This window comes from Sarcophilus harrisii, chromosome 4, assembly GCF_902635505.1.
Source record: "Sarcophilus harrisii chromosome 4, mSarHar1.11, whole genome shotgun sequence".
NCBI lineage: Eukaryota > Metazoa > Chordata > Mammalia > Dasyuromorphia > Dasyuridae > Sarcophilus > Sarcophilus harrisii.
This window is the reverse complement of record NC_045429.1, coordinates 251,745,566-251,764,373: the sequence shown is the minus strand read 5'-3', so window position 1 is coordinate 251,764,373 and position 18,808 is coordinate 251,745,566. Positions and strand designations below refer to the sequence as shown.

At 38.5% G+C, this 18,808-nt stretch overlaps 1 protein-coding gene across 1 annotated transcript in view; it reads left to right on the top strand.

The window, feature by feature from the left end:
- The window catches only part of BEND6 (BEN domain containing 6), a 43,434-nt gene extending 39,082 nt beyond the window's left edge, over positions 1-4,352 (top strand). The window contains 5 exon segments of the mRNA XM_012550179.2: positions 3,039-3,187; positions 3,190-3,251; positions 3,253-3,288; positions 4,133-4,215; positions 4,217-4,352. Of these exon segments, the coding sequence (XP_012405633.2) occupies positions 3,039-3,187; positions 3,190-3,251; positions 3,253-3,288; positions 4,133-4,215; positions 4,217-4,352 (466 nt within the window).
- The last annotated feature ends 14,456 nt before the right edge of the window (positions 4,353-18,808 follow it).

Genomic DNA, 18,808 nt, shown 5'->3' with positions numbered 1-18,808 from the left:
TTCTGTGACCTCAATAAACATCTCTATTCAGATGATTCTTAAATGTATTTGTCCAGCTTTTTTTGCTCCACTGGTCTATTGGATATTTCAAGATGGACTTCTTAAACTAAATATGTGCAAAACTGAACTCATTACCTTTCCCCAAAACTCTCTCTTCTCCCTGACTTCCTTATTATCATAGAAGGAACCACAGTTCTCCCAGTAACTCAGGCTCACAACCCAAGCATTACTGACAGCTTTGTTTAGTTGGTGACCCATTGTTCCCGGCTTGCTTGTCAATCAGTGTTTATGGGAAGCTGGAGGGAGAAGGGAAGGATCACCTAATGCCCTTCCTTTTGTTGAACCCCTACAAAGAAATTGTTAAACACTTGCTACCTTGGGGAGAAACTGAGATACAAAGGTCCAATCCCTTTTGCTGTATGAATTTATTTGAATTGTCTTTATCTCATTAGAAAGTTAACCATAAAAGCTGGCTCTGTCTTGAAGTCATCAATGATCTCCAGTGATCAATCAGCTCATTAACTTGTTACCTTGATTTAACTTATAATAAACTCTTTTTAGTTCTCTTTGTCCTAAGTTTTGTCTTGTAAATCATGACAAAAATCCAAAGAATTTTCCTTTCAACTATCCTCATCCACACTTTTTTTTAGTCCCCCAAATCCAATTAGTTGCCAAATCCAGTTATTTCTTCCTTCATAAAGACTTTTGTAGGTATACTCCCTTTTTGCCTCTGGCATTACTATCACTCTAGTCTAGGTCCTTATTACCTCACATCCAGACAACTGCAATAGTTAATCCCTACCTCAAGTATTTCTCCATTCCAGTCTACCTTCTACTCACTCAGCAATAAGATTATCTTACTAAATTAAAAGTTTGGGCACCACACCTCCCTTATTCAATCCAGTCCAGTGGTTCTCTATTCCTTCCAGGATTACCTCCAATTTTTCTTGCACATATTTGGTTTGTATATGTTTGTCTACATATTGTCTCCCCAGTAAAACTGTAAGATTCCTGAGAACAGGCACTCTAACTTTTCTTTGTTTTCTTTGTTTTCCCAGGTTTAATGTAGTGCCTGGAACATTTTATGGTCGTTATTGTTCAGAGGTGTCCTATTCTTCATGAACCCATGGACCAAAACATGACAAGCCCTCCTGTCCTCCACTTTCTCCTGAACTCTATCCAAGCTCACCATACGTAGCTCGTAGCTCAGTGAGCTACACAAACTCCTCCACCATGACAAGGCAGTGATCCAGGAGGGGAACATAGTAGGTTCCTAGTACAAAGCAGAAATTAATCTGAGAAACAAGAGAATAGTATCCCAAAGTAGAAATTCTTCATTGTCAGAGAGCCAAAATCACTATGTTGGAGACAAGGTACAGAGTGTCTGACTGTGGGTAATCAGACCAATATGATCTTGTAACACTTTATCACAAGTCAGGCACAAATGGTCCATATGAATATTTGAAATAGAGATGTCTTTACATTTCTTTTGAATTATTGCCATTCTGTTTTACTCTTAGAGCACAGTGCCTTCTTGGATGCTAGATAGTTCTTTGCCAGCATCTCTCATAATACAAAATTCCAAAGTTTTTCAAAGAGACCTTGAGAGTATCCTTTTGTCGCTTCTTCTGATCTCCATGTAAGTACCTGCCTTGTATGGGTTCTCTGTAAAATCGTCTTATAGGCAAACATACATTTGACAATCAAACAATATAGACAGCCCATCAGAGTTCTGCACTCTTCAGTAGAGGTTGGCTATTTGGCAGTTCAGTTCAGTTTCTAATACCTTATTTTACTGGTGATCTTCAGAATCTTCCAAAGACAATTCAAATGAAGCAATTCAATATTGAATTGCCTAGCATAGTGCTGGTAAAGTGTCCAGGTTTCATAGATACATAACAATGAGTTCAGCACAATTCCAATATAGATTTAAAGTTTGGTAGGCAGTCTAATACCGCTTCTTTCCCACATTTTCCTCTTGAGTCTCCCAAACCCTGAGCTATCTTTGGCAATTTGTAAACAATCTCATCATCTGTGTGTACGTCCCTGAAAAGTATACTGCCACATAGTATCAAAATCAGCTACTGCCCTGATGGTAAATTGTTTAACTTGAAAAGGCTGCAAGCCAAGACCAAAGTGGAGGGAGAGAAAGTGCATGATGTTTTGTTTGCAGACAATTGTGCATTCAATGCAATCTCTGACATCTAGATACAACAAAGTCTGGATTGATTTTTCTGCCACTTGTGCTAACCTTGACCTAACAATTAACACCAAGAAAACAATTTCTCTGTCAGTCATCACACTTAATAAATGCTTATTGACAAATTGGCTTTTAGAAGGTGCTTAAGAAACATTTATTGATTGATTAATGTGGGGGGGAAATGAGCTAAGTATTCGTTCAATGTTGTTTTATTTTGAGCTACCACAAACATTATAAGGGGTAGAACACTGGATATAGAGAGTTCTGTTTAAAAGCGATATTATATTCTATATCTCACCTGGAGCTTCCTGCAGCAATGAGATCACAACTCCAGCTCCTATTCCTTATGAAAAGCAGGAAGCTTGATGGTATTATTTTGATAAAGCAATAGGCCTGCAGTCAGGAAGACCTACATCCCAATTTAGCTTTCAGTGCCTCCTAGATGTGTAACTATTGACAAGTCATTTAATCTTTTCTTTCTCAGTTTCCTTAATTGTAAAATTGGGATCATAATAGCATGGTTATTAGGAGAATCATATGAAGTAATTTTTGTAAAGCACTTAGTACAGTGCCATACAGTAGGTGATTAACAAATGTTCATTCCCTTCCCTTCACTCTTTGCCTTATTTAAAAACAAATGGACAATGGGAAAATCATCTCTTTTTTTGGCCAGGGATTGCAGGTCATAATGTAGTACACCTCAGGAATCATTGGATTCTCTGATCATTTCTCAGAGAATCCAATGATTCCTGAGAGTAGTAGACCTGAAAATTGCCTAATGTGGCCATATGCTTATGCAAGAAGCTTGGGAATGGAAACATTTATAAATCCAAATGAGGATACACATCATACAAACTCTTTTGGTTTTAGTGTTATTCCCGGAAGTTACCCACTTTGAAAAGCTAGTGGATATGGCAGAAGCATTGCTTTAAAGTGGAGGAGCCCTTTCTACATTTAGCCTTCATTCCCAAGGCATCTGAAAGGGTACAGGAATTCTGTACCAGATTCTTATTCTATAACAGGTAGTCATTCCACTTTACCTCTCTCCTCCAAAGGTGGAAGAGGAAAAGCATCCTGTTGACAGAGAGGTTAGTTAAGCCATATGAATTCTCAATCTCTGGGATAGTAAAATGTAAAAATTAGTGAATGACTATTGGATAAAGAGTATTTCTTTACAAATCAAATGACAAATTGATATCCAACTATATGATTAATACTGTAAACTTCCCTAACTACCTCAACTTTCTCCTATTTTCATTAATATGTTAAATATAGTGAAAGAGATATTATGACATAGTCTCTAGAGAGTCAGCTTTGAAGCCATGAAGACTTGGGTTCAAATCTTGCCTTTGACACATACTGGCTGTGTACTCTCTAAGTCTATTAAATAGTTTTCTTAGATTGTAAATAGCACCACCACCAACAAATAGCTCTCTTTGATTGTTAAGTGCCAGCAGACCTGAAGGGATAGAGAATTTCTTCATCTGGGAGTTTTCTATTCCAATGAAAATCTTGGGGCCAGTTGATGGGACAGAGTCCAATTCCTAAACTGTCAAATGTAATACTTTTAAAGGTATATTGCTATTTCTATAGAACAAATAATCGTATGTTGATATGAGACAACTTTGGAATCCAGAAGAGCTTGGAGTCCTGCTTCTAACATATACTAGCTCTATTACTATGTGTCTCTTAGCCAAGAGTCAACTTGCCAGTTCCCCTGGCAACCCCAAGGCTATCACTTACAGAGCCACTTATCTTCTTGGTAGAGGGATTCCACTAGGACTCTCTTCTATGAAATTAAAGGTTCAATCTTTGTCTTGTATCCAAAGGGGGGAAAATCATTATAATTTTTAAAAATATCCAGTCAAAAGGAAATGATGTTTTGTTGAATTTCATTAAATATTTATATCTACAAATTGTTTTATTTTTCAGTTCAAGATTGAAAAATGACAGATTGCCCTTTGCAACAAAAACAAACCTCAGAAATTTATAAATTATATAATGCAAGCACTTTATTGATGAATATATGACAACACATAGCTTAACAGGGACAAAATTCTCTTCCAAGGAGAAAGCAGCTAAGACAGGTATAAATCAAAGAGAAGTTCAGGAAATCATAGGTGACAATAAACTTTCAATATTCATACATTAAAACTCAACATAGCATTTTAGGAACTTTTTTTGGTAGGTATGATCTAATTATTCTTTTTTTAGTCATTAAATTTCAAATTTATGGTTACTTTTTCTTATTCTTTTAAAAAATTTTTTCTTTGTTTTAGAGATCTTATTTCTTTATAATCTGATTTCTATCACTTGCTACATTTCTTCCAGGAACCTTTGTAGTAACTTAAGGTTAAGTTTTTTTTTTTTCCTTCTGAAACTTTGTGAAAAGTTGTGGAGTCCTTTACTTCTATGTTTGTCTCTTGAACATCTCTTTATCCATTATATTTCTTCATGATGTTTGGTGTCTTCTGTTTACTCATATCTGTTACTTATTTGAGACTTGATGCCAAACCAGAATCCACCCTTTCCTACACTCTTAGATGAGATATTGGGCCTTATTTGTCCTCACCTCAATTACCTGGGCTCCTTCTACTATATACTCATGTGTTTATGCTCAAAAGACTGACAGGTTTCAGGTTTCAAACCTTTGAAGTCTTGTCTCAAGTCACATTTCTGAATATTTCCAGCCTTCGTGTTCCCAAAAGGGAATTGCTGGTTCCTATCTGAATTTGCAGTCAGAAAACTCATAGTGCTGTGGTCTTCTAATCCCTAACCCTGTCTCCCCAGTGCAGAGTTCCACAAGTTTCAGTGCTTTCTCATAGGTCATAGGATTAAAGATTTACAGCTACCCTAGGCTAAAGTGGTCAAAATGATGCCTGACTCCACAGGTTTCTTTCTATGTATTCTTGTCCTGGATTATGGCATTTACTATAGTTCCTGTATTATTTCTTTTCTTTTCTTTTCCTTTTTTTTTTTTTTTTTTTTGCTGAGGCAATTGGAGTTAAGTGACTTGCCCAGGGTCACACAGCCAGGATGTGTAAAGTGTCTGAGACTAGATTTGAACTCAGGTCATCTTGACTTAAGGCTAGTGCTCTATACACTGCACCACAGAGCTACCCCTCCTGTATTATTTCTTGATCTTTTTCCAACTTACTGTTGATTTTTGTTGAAGTACAAAGGATAGAACTGGACTTCCCTGGGAGCTTATGTCACTTGTAACCACAATTTGCCACAATTTGAAATTCTTAGTTAAAAGCTTAAATTGTTCAAAATGTGAAATAAAAATTTTAGTGCACCAAATGGTCATAATTATTTTTCAATTTTTTTTCATCCTTGATATAGGATCAAGAGATCCTTGATCCAGAGAAAGATTAAATTAACCCTTTTAAAAAGTGTTAATCCCTCATCTTCAAAAAAGCACTTGGAAGAAGAGGGCCTACTTAAATTGTGAATATGTCAATATAAATATATGGGAGTAAGTACAAATATTTTTGTTTCTATAACTTTGGAAGAGGAAGCTTTCCCTTCAGTATTGTCCTTTTTAGAGCAGTTTTATCAGAAATCTCCATCTTGCTATTTGGGGAAAGACCAGTTCTATATATGTCCTTATTTTGTAAATTTTTTAATTAAAGTTATCAAAAGGCCCTTGTAAAGGAGTTTGAAATTATTTTATTATTTTTAAATAATATTTTTTCTCTCAATTATACATAGACAATTTTTAGCATTCATCTTTACAGGATTTTGAATTCCAGGTTTTTATCCCTCTCCTCCCCTCTTCCTAAAATGGTAAACCCATCACCATTTATTACCATTACCATTGTATGGTAAAAACCATTTGCCATACAATCTATATCACTTTGATATAGATTATATAAATGCAATCATATAAAAGATATGTCCATATTAGTCACAGTTATGAAAGAAGAAACAGCTCATGAGGAAAAAAACCTCAGAAAAAAAGAATGCTCATATATATACATATATATATTTATAATCAAAGATATAATTAATTTTCAAATTCTCTCCCTCACGTTATACATATTTCATCAGCATATAGGTTTTGAATTGATAGAATATCGATCAGGATTTGGTGTTTCCATCAAGTGTTATATTACTATAGAGTAATTTCTGCCTCTGTTATTCTTTACATATATGTGCATTCATATATAAATATGCAAATATTCATATGTATAATGCTATATGGTTCACAGACACCTACAATTGCTGCTGCAGCTCACTGAGCTAATGAGAAAATGTGGCTAGAACTGTCCCCTCAAAAGAATGGCTAAAAAGATAAGAACGGTTTAGTGTTGTGATGATGCAAAGTCCTTAATCCCTGATCTTTAGTCTATATTTATAGTTGATTTATTTAGCTTTGTCATTGTCTTCCTATCTCTTTATGTCTCTCTGCTTTTTTGTTTCTCTGTCTTTGTGCTTGTGTGCCCTCCCCTTTCTGCTCTGTGCCCCAAAATGCATCAGCCTGTACTGGGTTCATTGCTGGGATTTCCTGACTTTTTGCTGTGGAAGTAGACTCCCAAATTATCACATTAATTGGCTCATCACCCTCACCTTGGCAACTGCAGAAGCTTTCTAATTATAGAAATAGCTGTGGGGCCAAAAGTTTAAGGGGTGTCCCCAGAAAGGAAAAAGTAAAAAAAGCCATATGAAGCAGACTGAGTATAAAGCAGGTCGTTTTGTTCCCATGCCAAAAAATAAAGGGCAGCTAGGTGGTATAGTGGGTAGAGCTTTGGATCTGCAATTAGGGAGACCTAAGTTCAAATATAGCCTCAGACACTTAACAGTTATGTGACCTTAAGCTGTAATGGGCTGAGGCTCGAGTTGATGCACTGAGGTCCCAAGTACATGAGGCTAAATAGTAATTGGGCTATACTCTATTAATATACATGATTGGATAAAGAATGGTCCCTGCCCACTCTCTGTGCAAGTCCTGATGTGTGGTACAGGAAATGACGATTTTGGTGGGTGGAGGCAGAGACAGGAACAGGAAGAGAAGCTGGGAGAGATTGGGCCTGGAGTCTATTCTCCTAGCTGCTGGTCATGTGGCTGCGGGTCTAGCTAGCTTCTTGACTCAGCTGCACACATTGCTATTGCCGATTCTCTTCCGCCTCCGATCCTTCTTCACTGAGAATAAAGACTGACGATTTCCCCCTAACCTGAACTCCGGACTCCTGCTGATTTTAAATATGCGATCTTCACATTTGGCTAACGGTGGGAACCAAGGACTGAAGAAGTCTCCGTGACCAGGAACTTGGGTGAGTATTGTTCTTAAAACTAAACCAGTAATCTTTTGGCTAAAATGGGACAAATTAGCTAAAAACTCCATCCCTGCCTCAACCCCTTCAACCCCTTCAACCCTTCCAACCCCACCCACGAAAGTGGTGCTATAGAAAGCATGCTTAAGCTGATAGAAGGACAAGGACTACTTATAACTTGGGAACAGGTAGCTAGGACTTCTGGTCATTAAACCCAATCTCCCCTTGGTTCAGAGAGAGGACCAGATCTCTCGAGAGATCTGGTCCCTGGTTGGACAACAGTGTCTGCATATTACAATGAAAACGGTCCTCATTCAATTTCCATCGAGTTATTTTGTTTATACAATATAATTCAGTTAGCATTAAGAAACCCTATCCCTAGAAGAAGGAAAAAACCCATGGCTCCCGCTCGGAGTAGCCAAAGAGGGAGGTCTGATATTAAGGAGGAAGGCAATGAAGAGATAAATGACCATATCCCCACAGGGCATGGGAGACTTAAGTTAGCAAGGGTGTGGTGACTTTCCACCTCAGGGAGGCAGCTTCAGCCCCACCTCAGGAGCAAGTGATTGAATCTCCTCCATCAATTCCACCTCCAGGATGGAGGGAGGAGGGGCAGTGGGAGGGAGGCAGTGACAGCACCAGCACCTTCCCCCCCAGCATCCCCAGTATCCAATTATGAGTAGATTACAAGAGGGCTTAATAAAGGCCAAAGAAAAGGGCGTGGATGTCAGGGAGCTCCAGCTACATATATTTCCTGTAATTTCCCAGTTTAATGCCTCAGGTCAACAGAGTCGAAGATACGCCCCTTTTAACATAGAAATATCAAAGACCTGAAAAAGGCTTGCACTCTTTATGGGGCTACATCAGCTTATGTTAAGATGCTATTACAGAATTTGGCTTTTGAAATCTTGACTCCTAATGACTGGAAATCTATAGCAAGAGTATGCCTAGAACCTGTACAAAATTACATGTGGCTTTCTGAAAATAGTGAGCTCTGTAGGATACAAGCTCAACAAAATAGTCAAAATGTTGTTCATGCTGAGATCACCTATGACCTACTAACAGGTATAGGCCCATATGCAGACGTCACAGCACAGATTGATTATCAAGTAGCAGCATATGAGCAAATTGCTTCTAATGCTATCAAAGCGTGGGCTTCAATTCACAATAAAAATGACAAAGGTGAGGCCTTCACAAAAATAACACAAGGAGCCAGATAAACCCTGCTGACTTTGTGGACGTTTGCAGACTGCTATCACAAGAACTAATGGGGAAAATTCATCAACAGATGCTTTAATAAAGGCAACTTGCTAAGGAAAATGCTAATGAGGTGTGCAGAAAGAGTTATACTAGGACTGCGCAAGGATGCTCCTTTAGAGGAGTTCATAAGAGCTATGCCACAGTGGCACAAATGCCTTTATAGTCAGAACTATGATGCAGACTTCCCAAAGATCCCAACATGGGTAGACAGGGTCCCTTCCGGCAAGGGACTTCTAGAGAGACAACGTCAATGCTTTCCAGTTAGTGGTAAAGTAGGGCATCTGAAAGCTCAATGTTGGTATAGAGGCAGAATGAGAAAGCAGGGATTGGGAGAACAAGACCCAGCACCCCATGTCCAAAATGCAACAGAGGCTTCCATTGGGCCTCAGAATGTAGACAGGTTCAGGGGAAACGAGATGAGGGCCCTAGCCCCAGAGAGCCCTAGGCAAAAACACTTGAGGGCATGATGGCAGCCAAATGGTAGCACCCAGAGAGTGCCTAGAAGTCCAATACCCAGACATGACCAATCACCAGGAAGCCATATGATAGGAGAAAGGGATTACACATCAATCAAGCCAGGAGCAACCTGATGGGAGAAGGATTACAATTAGGAGAATAGAGTTGTATGCAGCTGAGACAACTGAGATACCCCATGGAGAGGTGAAATCTGTTCCTCTCCAGCCTATGGATCCCTTGCCTCCGGGCACAGTAGGCTTGACTATTTTACCTCCTGAGAGCATGTACAAAACAGTGTCCATCCACACACTGATGTGGGAAACTGGGGAATGTGTAGATAATATCCCAGTCACCAATACTAGGCAGACAATGTGTGACTTAAAGGCACCAGGAGAAATAGTAGCATCAGGTTTACTCATACAGAACCTAATAAGCAGCTTGGTGATAGTCACCTCAGATTCCGATTTCAGATCACAAAATCCAGCAATATATTGGACAGCAGCTTCAACAAATGACCGAATACCTATGCTCCACGATCTATATAAATGGCCTTCCATTGGAAGGACTGGTGAACACTTGCAGATCGGACGGTCATTAGAGGTACAAATTGCCCAGTCACTGGCCAAAAGATTAAAGCAGATACACCTACATGTCTGCTGAGGAGGATCAATAGCAGCTGAAGTTAGTGCTGCCCCTATGAGATGGACTTTTGAAGGCAAAACAGGAGTTTTACTCCTTTATAGTAGAAAAATCCCCATCAATCTGTGGGGAAGAGATGTTTACACAATTAGGGTTAAAAATGAGTACTTTTGTTTTAAGCAGGGCTGCTGTTGAAGGCCTACAACACTTTCACCTGTTCCTATCCAATGGAAAACTGATACACCAGTATGGATAGAACAGTGGCCCTTAATGTACGATAAAATTCAGGCCTTATTAGATATAGTACAGGAGCAGCTTGACCAAGGACACTTAAAACCTTCTCTAAGTCCTTGGAATTCCCCAGTGTTTGTTGTGAAAAAGAAATCTGGAAAATGGAGGATGTTAACGGATTTAAGAAAAGTGAATGAACAGATGGAAACTATGGGAACTCTTCAGCCTGGACTTCCATCTCCTACTCAGTTGCCTAGAGAATGGCCTCTTTGGGTCATAGATATTAAGGATTGTTTCTATTCTGTCCCTCTGGATAAGGAGGATATGAAAAAATTTGCCTTTTCAGTGCCCAGCGTTAACTTAGCTGAGCCTTATAAAAGATATGAATGGACAGTTTTGCCACAGGGAATGAAAAACAGCCCTACTATGTGTCAAATGTATGTTGCTGCTGCTCTTGCTCCAGTAAGAAAAGCATTCCCAAAAGTTATGCTATTACATTACATGGATGACATATTGGGATGTGCACCTGAAGAACAAATGTTAGAAGCATGTCTACAAAAGACCATAGAAACACTAAGGAATTACAAATTATACATAGCACCAGAAAAAATTCAAAGACATGCTCCTTTTCAATATTTAGGATATGAAGTATACCCTAAGGTGCTTACAGTTCAAAAACTGTCCTTAAGAACAGAAAAGCTAAACACATTGAATGATTTTCAGAAATTGATAGGAGATATCCAATGGATGCGACCAGTGTTAGGTTTGACTACCTATCAGTTACAAACCGTTATATGACATTTTAAGGGGAGAGTGCTTTAAATTCACCATGCCAGCTTACAAAAGAAGCTCAAAGAGGCTTTGAGAGAAGTTGAACTGGCTTTATCCAATGTGGTTGAAAAGAGTCGCTCAAAACCCTTGGAGATATCAGTTTTGCCACACAAGAGGCACCCACAGCAGTCCTTCATCAAGGAGACAGTGTGATAGAGTGGGTGAACACTCCCGCACAACCAGAACAAAAGCCTTACACCCCTACCAGTGCTTGTCATAGAATTTTATTAAAGGCCACTAAGCAAGTAGTACAATTATCTGGGACAAGACCTGACAAGATATACACCTTTTATACCAATACACAAATTAATGTGTGTTGTGAGACCATCCCAGAGTGGCAAATTTTATTAGCCATGGCTCCAAATTTTTTACATGAGTCTCCATTAAAGATAACTAGACTATTACATAATTGGCGATGGATTCTTGAAGAAAAAGTTTCTAAAGGACCAACTATCTTCACAGATGCATCCAAACATAATATTTGCGCTATGTACTCTCATGATCTAACTATAAAGAGAGTAGTTGGAACTCCTTTTCAGTCCACTCAGCAGAATGAATTGTATGCGATCATTCTAGCTCTTACTTATTATCTAGGAGACATAACTATAATATCTGATTTGGCCTATTCAGTAGGTGTGGTACAAAGAATTGCCACAGCCCAAATAAAATTTGCAGCCTCTAACATATATCAGCTCTTTAAGAAACTTCAAGAGCAAGTGAGAAAGCATCCAGGTAAGATCTATATATTACATGTCCACTCTCATAGTGGACTTCCAGGTCCCATATTTGATGGCAATTCAAAGGCAGATAGCCTTCTAACTATGTTGGTCAATACCCCTTTGTTCCAAGAAGCCCAGGCATCTCATTCTAAATATCATCAGGCTGCTCAGAGCTTTACGTTTACAATTTGGAATAACAAGAGAGGAAGCTAGGAGCATAGTAAAAGCCTTATGCGGCTTGCCTTCCTTTCCACGCTCCTACACTGCCTCCAGGGAAGAACCCTCGTGGTTTGAGACCCAATGAAATCTGGCAAATGGATGTGACCCATTATAAATCTTTTGGTCGTCTGTCTTTTATCCATGTTGTGGTAGACACCTTTTCGGGATTCACTTTTGCAATGCCAGAAGCAAAAGAGACAGCCCAAGTGGTCACTGAATTCCTCATACAAGCATTTGCCATTATGGGTGTTCCACAAGCAATAAAAACAGACAATGGTCCTGCTTATACTTTTGTGCACAGTATAAGATTTTACACACCACAGGCATACCTTTTAATCCTCAAGGACAGCCAATAGTGGAGAGGAGAAACAGAGATATTAAGACGCTCCTCCAAAAACAAAAGAAAGGGGGAGCCATAGGTAACCCTAGAGAACTTCTAAATCTAGCTCTTTATACTTAACTTCTGATTTTTGATTAAAGATGCACTGGCTCCGCAGACATGGTTTTATAACCCACGGAAGGGCAGTGTCCAGTGCAAGCAGCTCCACTATCTTTAGATAATCGCCAGGTGATGTGGAGAGACCCAGAAAGTGGTGAATGGAAAGGACCAGATAGGCTAACTGCTTTGGGGAGAGGGTTTGCTTGTATCTCTACAGGTGGAGAAGGAATCAGATGGGTGCCAACAAGCCATATTACGCCTTGTCCATCGCAGAGAGGCGAGCGAACCCTTGAAACAAAGGAGAGCGACAAGAAATATGGGTGGTTCTGTTGCTGATTGTGCTCACCATTGAAAGAGCGTGGCAGTTATGGCGTTTGACTCATGGACATCAAAGATTGTTGGACTTCAAAACCCTCAAGAATCATTGGATTCTCTGAGACATAGGACTCGAAAACCCTCAGGAATCATTGGATTCTCTGAGACATAGGACTCGAAAACCCTCAGGAATCATTGGATTCTCTGAGACATGGGACTTGAAAACCCTCAGGAATCATTGGATTCTCTGAGACATGGGTCTTGAAAACCTTCAAGAATCATTGGATTCTCTGAGACATAGGACTTGAAAACTCTCAGGAGTCATTGGATTCTCTGAGAAATGATAAGACTGTTACAGTACTTCAAAATCTGCTGGAATCATTGGATTCCCTAACACATAAAAAGACTTTTGCAGGACTTCAAAAACTCAGGGGGATCATTGGATTCCCTGACATGTGAAACAATGGACAATAGATTGGTTTTGGACTATCTCTTGGCTGCTGAAGAAGGTGTATGTGTGATTGTTGTTTGCATACCCTCCTTCTAGGACTTCTGGTGATCTTTTCCAACACCATGTTGATTTATATTTATATTTGCTATGCCGCTACTTGCATGTACAATTCATGTTTGTTACGCCACATCAAGCCTGCACTGACTGTGGGGAGAGTCATCCCTGATAGCCTCTGTGTTATTGCTATGTGCTTGTGTAATACCTCCCATGCTGATGGGTTTGTGCATAATAAGACCCTTCAGCCCAGAAACCCGCTAGCAACCCCACTTCCCTTTGGTGCTTTTCATCTCCCTTACTGAGATATCAGGGAGGGCGTGATCATCTCCTTTTTAGTGCTTTCACCTCCTTCCCTGAGAAGTTAGGAAGGCTGTGATTACCTCCCTTTGGGGGTTCTGACCTCCCTGAGGAGTCGGGATGGCATGACCACCTGTGTTCTAAAATAAAAGAAAGCGGGAGATGTAATGGGCTGAGGCTTGAGTTGATGCACTGAGGTCCCAAGTACATGAGGCTAAATAGTAATTGGGCTATACTCTATTAATATACATGATTGGATAAAGAATGGTCCCTGCCCACTCTCTGTGCAAGTCCTGATGTGTGGTACAGGAAATGACGATTTTGGTGGGTGGAGGCAGAGACAGGAATAGGAAGAGAAGCTGGGAGAGATTGGGCCTGGAGTCTATTCTCCTAGCTGCTGAGATGCTGTGTGGCTACGGTCTAGCTAGCTTCTTGACTCGGCTGCACACATTGCTATACCGATTCTCTTCCGCCTCCGATCCTTCTTCACTGAGAATAAAGACTGACGATTTTCCCCTAACCTGAACTCCGGACTCCTGCTGATTTTAAAAATACACAGTCTTCACATTAAGCCAAGTAATTTAACCTCTATTTGCTTCAGTTTCCTCATCTTAAAATTGGGATAACAATAGCACTTACCTCTCAAGATTGTGTGGATCAAATGAGTTAATAATAATTATAAAGTGCTTAACACACTGCCTGGCATATAGTAAATGCTACATAAAGGTGATCTATTATTAATGATAAGCATAAAACAAATCATAGCATACATTAATTGAGTAATTTAAAGGGTTGCAGCAGGTACAGTTGACCTCTCTATGAACAAATTGACTAAAATCAGTCAAAGAAAAAAAGCCCATTAGGATTTTCCCCTAAATTCTCACTTAACTGTAAAACTGCTATTTTGCCACTGGCTATTGATCTATTTGCCTAAAAAGATTAAAGTGGAGTTTGGTTTTTTCCTTTTCCAATATTTGCCAAGACAGCTAGAATTCCCACATATCTGCATTGGGTATTAATTAAGTTTTTGTAAGCCATTACTGCACTATAAAAGAATCAATGATCTAAAGCTATAGGAGACCTCAGAGACTATCTAGTCCAACTCCCTCATTTTTTAGACAAAGCCCAAACCTAGCAAGCTTCACTACTTGCTAATATATTTTGGGCATATGAATTAATAACATACATAATTGTGGACTACGTATCTACTTTGAATGTACCTTTTCAATAAGGTGATGTTTTATGATGTGGCTATAGATTGCACTTGAACTCACAGTGATAGAAGTAGTAAAGATCAGAGGCAGAATTATAAATACACATCTATGATTTTAAAACCAAAGCACTTACCATTTACCATGTTTCCTTTAATGGCATGATGCTATAAATACCCTGGAACAAAGAGCAGTTTATCTGACATCATCATTCCTCCTTCTGGGGCCTGGGGTAGAGTGGACAAGGGAAAGGATTCTGCGATTAAGACAGTGCAACTATGTTAGAGAACCAAGAGAATACAATGCTATGGAAAACAAGGGAAGAAAAAATATCCCAAAATGGGAAATTTCTAGCAAATTTTGTTGCAAAGAAGTCAAGAACAAGGACTTTGAAAATGTCTATGTTGTAATTAAAGGTTATTAGTGACTCTGGAGAAAGCAATTTCAGCATAATGTAGGGAACAGAAGTTAGATTACAAGAAGCTGAGGAATAAATGCTTAATTATCTAGAAAGTTTCCTTTTTTTCCGTGTGTGTGTGTGTGTGTGTGTGTGTGTGTGTGTGTGTAATGACTCTTTGGAGAGGGGAGAGAGAAGGACAGAGAAATTTAAGTGCTGTAAAAACTAGTAATATTTTTTTTTAAGTTATGGGTTTGAGTTTCTTTAATCTATATTATCAGAGCCCATCTATTTTTGATATTCAGATAGTTCAGTCTTGTCTGACCCCATATAGGATTTTCTTGACAAAGATTCTGGAGTAGTTTGCCATTTCTATTTCTAGCTCATTTTACAGATGAGGAAACTGAAGCAAAAAGAGTTGTTAGGGGCAGCTAGATGGCTCAGTGAATAGAGCACCAGTCTTGTTCAAATCTGGTCTGTGACACTTAATGTTTCCTAGCTGTGTGACCCTGGGCAGTTACTTAATAATGCCAGATTTCAAACTCAAAAAAATGAGTCTTCCTAACTCCAGGTCTAGCATTCCACTGTGCCGACTAGCATTTAACAGGAACTTAAAAGATACTTGTTTAGTTGACTTCGTATTTTTTCTTTAACTTCAGAATAAAGGAATTTTCATAGTATATTACCTCTACATGCTCAAGCACTACATGCTCAAGCAATTCCATTCTTTCTTAGTTCTCCTCCTATCTAACCACTTCTTCTCATTCTCCACCGATGGATTTTCATTTAGATCTAAACCATGTGTTCCACAGGGTTCTATGCTGGGTCTTCTTTTCTCTTGCTACACACTTCACTTGGTGATCTCATCAATTTTCATTTACTTAATTATCTCTATGCTGATGATTCTAAAACCTTCCTCTTCTGTCCTAACCTCCCAGATGACCTCCAATTTGATATTTTAAATTACCTTTCACATACTTGAAATTGGATTCCAGGAGACACATTAAACTAAATCTATCCAAAACCAAATTCATCTTTTCGTCTAGACCCTCCACATCTCCAAACTTCTTATATAACTATAAAGAAAACCACCACTCTCATAATCACATCATTGTATTACAAAATTTTTTTAAGTATCTAATTTTTGGAACCCCTCAAAGTACTAAGGCTAAGTGCAAAATCACAAATGTATTTATTTTGCATATCTGAATGCATCAGAAATGTTCTGTAGTCAGCTCTATGCTCCTCATAGGCTAGAGCAGGAGATTGTTTTCATTTTGATACTATGTAGCAAGTCCTTTAAACAAGGCATGCATTAAAATCAAAAGAGATTAACTTGCTCCATTGTTTCGGGACACCTGTTCAGTGACAGATACTATAACCTAAGTATGAGTTTTATGCTGCTACAGAGAACCTGCTTTCAGCTCTTCAAGCAAAGTTGCAGTATGAATCTGGTTTTGAATCAAAACCTAGAATTTTTTGCCAATTATTAAATATTTGAATTTTCTGATTGAATGATACCTTTTTTCTGACATAATGGAGGAAAAAGTTTGGGAAGAATGTTCTTTTGATATTTAGACTCGATGAATCTGTAGTTTCTAGTCTAAAGATAGCACCATCTGGTGGAATGTTGTTTGCCTGTTTTTCCTCCTCTATGGAATTTAATACCAGAAACAGAAAATGGGCCAAAGTCAATAATCTCATGCAAAATATGTAATTATTAAAAAGAAACTTTCAAGGTATTGTTATTAGGACAAACTATAATTCACAATTGTTTACATTATTATTAACTTGGATACCCAGAACATATATGCCCCAGCAGCAAGCAATAGTCTTCTCTGTCTATTACTCTCTGTACTTCCATTTGGTTGTGCACAGCTGTGCTATAACTGGCAAACTTTAAGATAATTTTCCCAAAATCAGTCAGTCAATAAACATATATTAAGTGCCTATTCTGTCCTGAGTCTAACCTTCTTCCCTCAAGGAGCGTTTTCTTCTGTCTCTGCTCTTAATAACATTCCTTCTCCTGTTTTCCAATATGCCTGAAACTCCCACATGTCATATTTGCCAGGTTCTCTTTCTACCTTTGACAGAAGTATTAGGAACCAATATTTTCTAACTTAATAGATTGAATTATGAGGGAACTTATAAATTATGCCTTAGTGTATATGTCTTGCAAAATTATATAATTGTTAGATTATTACTTTGATACTTTACTTTCAATTTACTTCAGTTAATGTTTAATTGAAGTTCTCTCAATAAACCATAATATCTCCACTCTGTATTACTGAATGGGACTGATTGTTTGAAGTATTTCTTAGTATTGCATAATATGATCCCTGTCCCAGAATTGGGAGATTGGGCTTTGAACTCTGGATCCAAGAAGGACCCTAGGAATCACATGATCTCTAAAAGATTAGACAAGAAGTGACACGATGTTATGGAAAGTGATGTGACCTCTAGTGGGCAGATGGCAGTGGTGACCATTGGTCAAGGATGGGTTATGTCCTTTTAGTCTATCCAACGAAAAGTCTCAGGTCTTTTGCTATTTAACAGGCTGTTATTTCCCACTGGCCAGGTTCTAGGGACACACATGATGAGAGCTGCGATGGCTCCTTGTCATCTTACAGAGATTAAATAAATGTTTTTTTTTTTTGTACCTGAGGATGTCTCTGATTAGTTAATTTGGGAAAAGGGGTCTAGCACCCATCCCACACGTTACCAATTTCTCCTCTGTGCTCATATAATTTTCTTTTGTAGTGTCCATATTAAAAAAAAAAAAAAAGGAAAAAAACCCAGTAAGTTCCATTCTGAAGGTATTCAACTTTTTCCCCTTTACTTTTATGTCTCTGTTTCTATGTCTGTTTATGTGTCTATGTCATTCTCTTTTTTCTGAATTTTTCTCTGCTTCTATCTCCCTGTGTGTCTCTGGCTTTTTTTTCTTGGTATTTTTCTATTATTCTCTATTTCCATCTCTCTTGTCCAAAAAGCACTAGAGTTGTATCCTCTTCTTGCTGACTAAAGTAAGTTAGTAAGTAAGAGCCCATAGTCCAGGACCAGATATAAAATCTAGAATCAGAAACAGACTCCCCATCATAGAGGTGTGGGAATAGTTATAATACAGAACAAAAAGTCAGGGCTAAACATATAGCTATTCTTCCAGGCTAAATATAAAGTAGGAATCCACCCTGGCCTAAGGCTAGAAAACTGTCTATTCTGAAAACTCTGAATAATTTGGAGTTAAGGCTGATTAGATGAAAATTTGTTTCCTCACTTATTTCTAACTACATCAGTCTCAATTGCCACCTCGCCTTAATTACTGAATAGGTGTAGTCTCAGTCAAACTGAGACCTGTTACAAAGGCCAATGTCTCCTATTGCTTCCAGTCCTCCCAATCTATATCTGGCCACTAGACCCAGATAGCTTTGAAGGAGAAAGTGAGGCAGGTTACTTTGCACCTCACTTATATCCTAAAGCCTAAATCCAAGAGCCAGGATATCTTGGAGATGGCTATCCTTCTTTCCTTCTCAAATAGTTGAGTACCTGGCTCCTAGTCATCTTCCCTAGCCCAATCCTTACCTTTCTGCTTGGAGAATTCAGTATGCAAGTTGATATTACTTCAAACTTATTGGCCTCCCAATTTGTGGACCTTAACTTTCATGACCTGCAACTTTAGCTACACAAAAAGATAGTCATATTTTAGACTTCAAAATTCTCCCAAGAATTTGAAGTTCACCATCCAAAAATTGTAATATTCTTAGAATCCAATATTCTAAAATCTTCTTTTCCTTCTTTAAGTTTTCCTTGTCC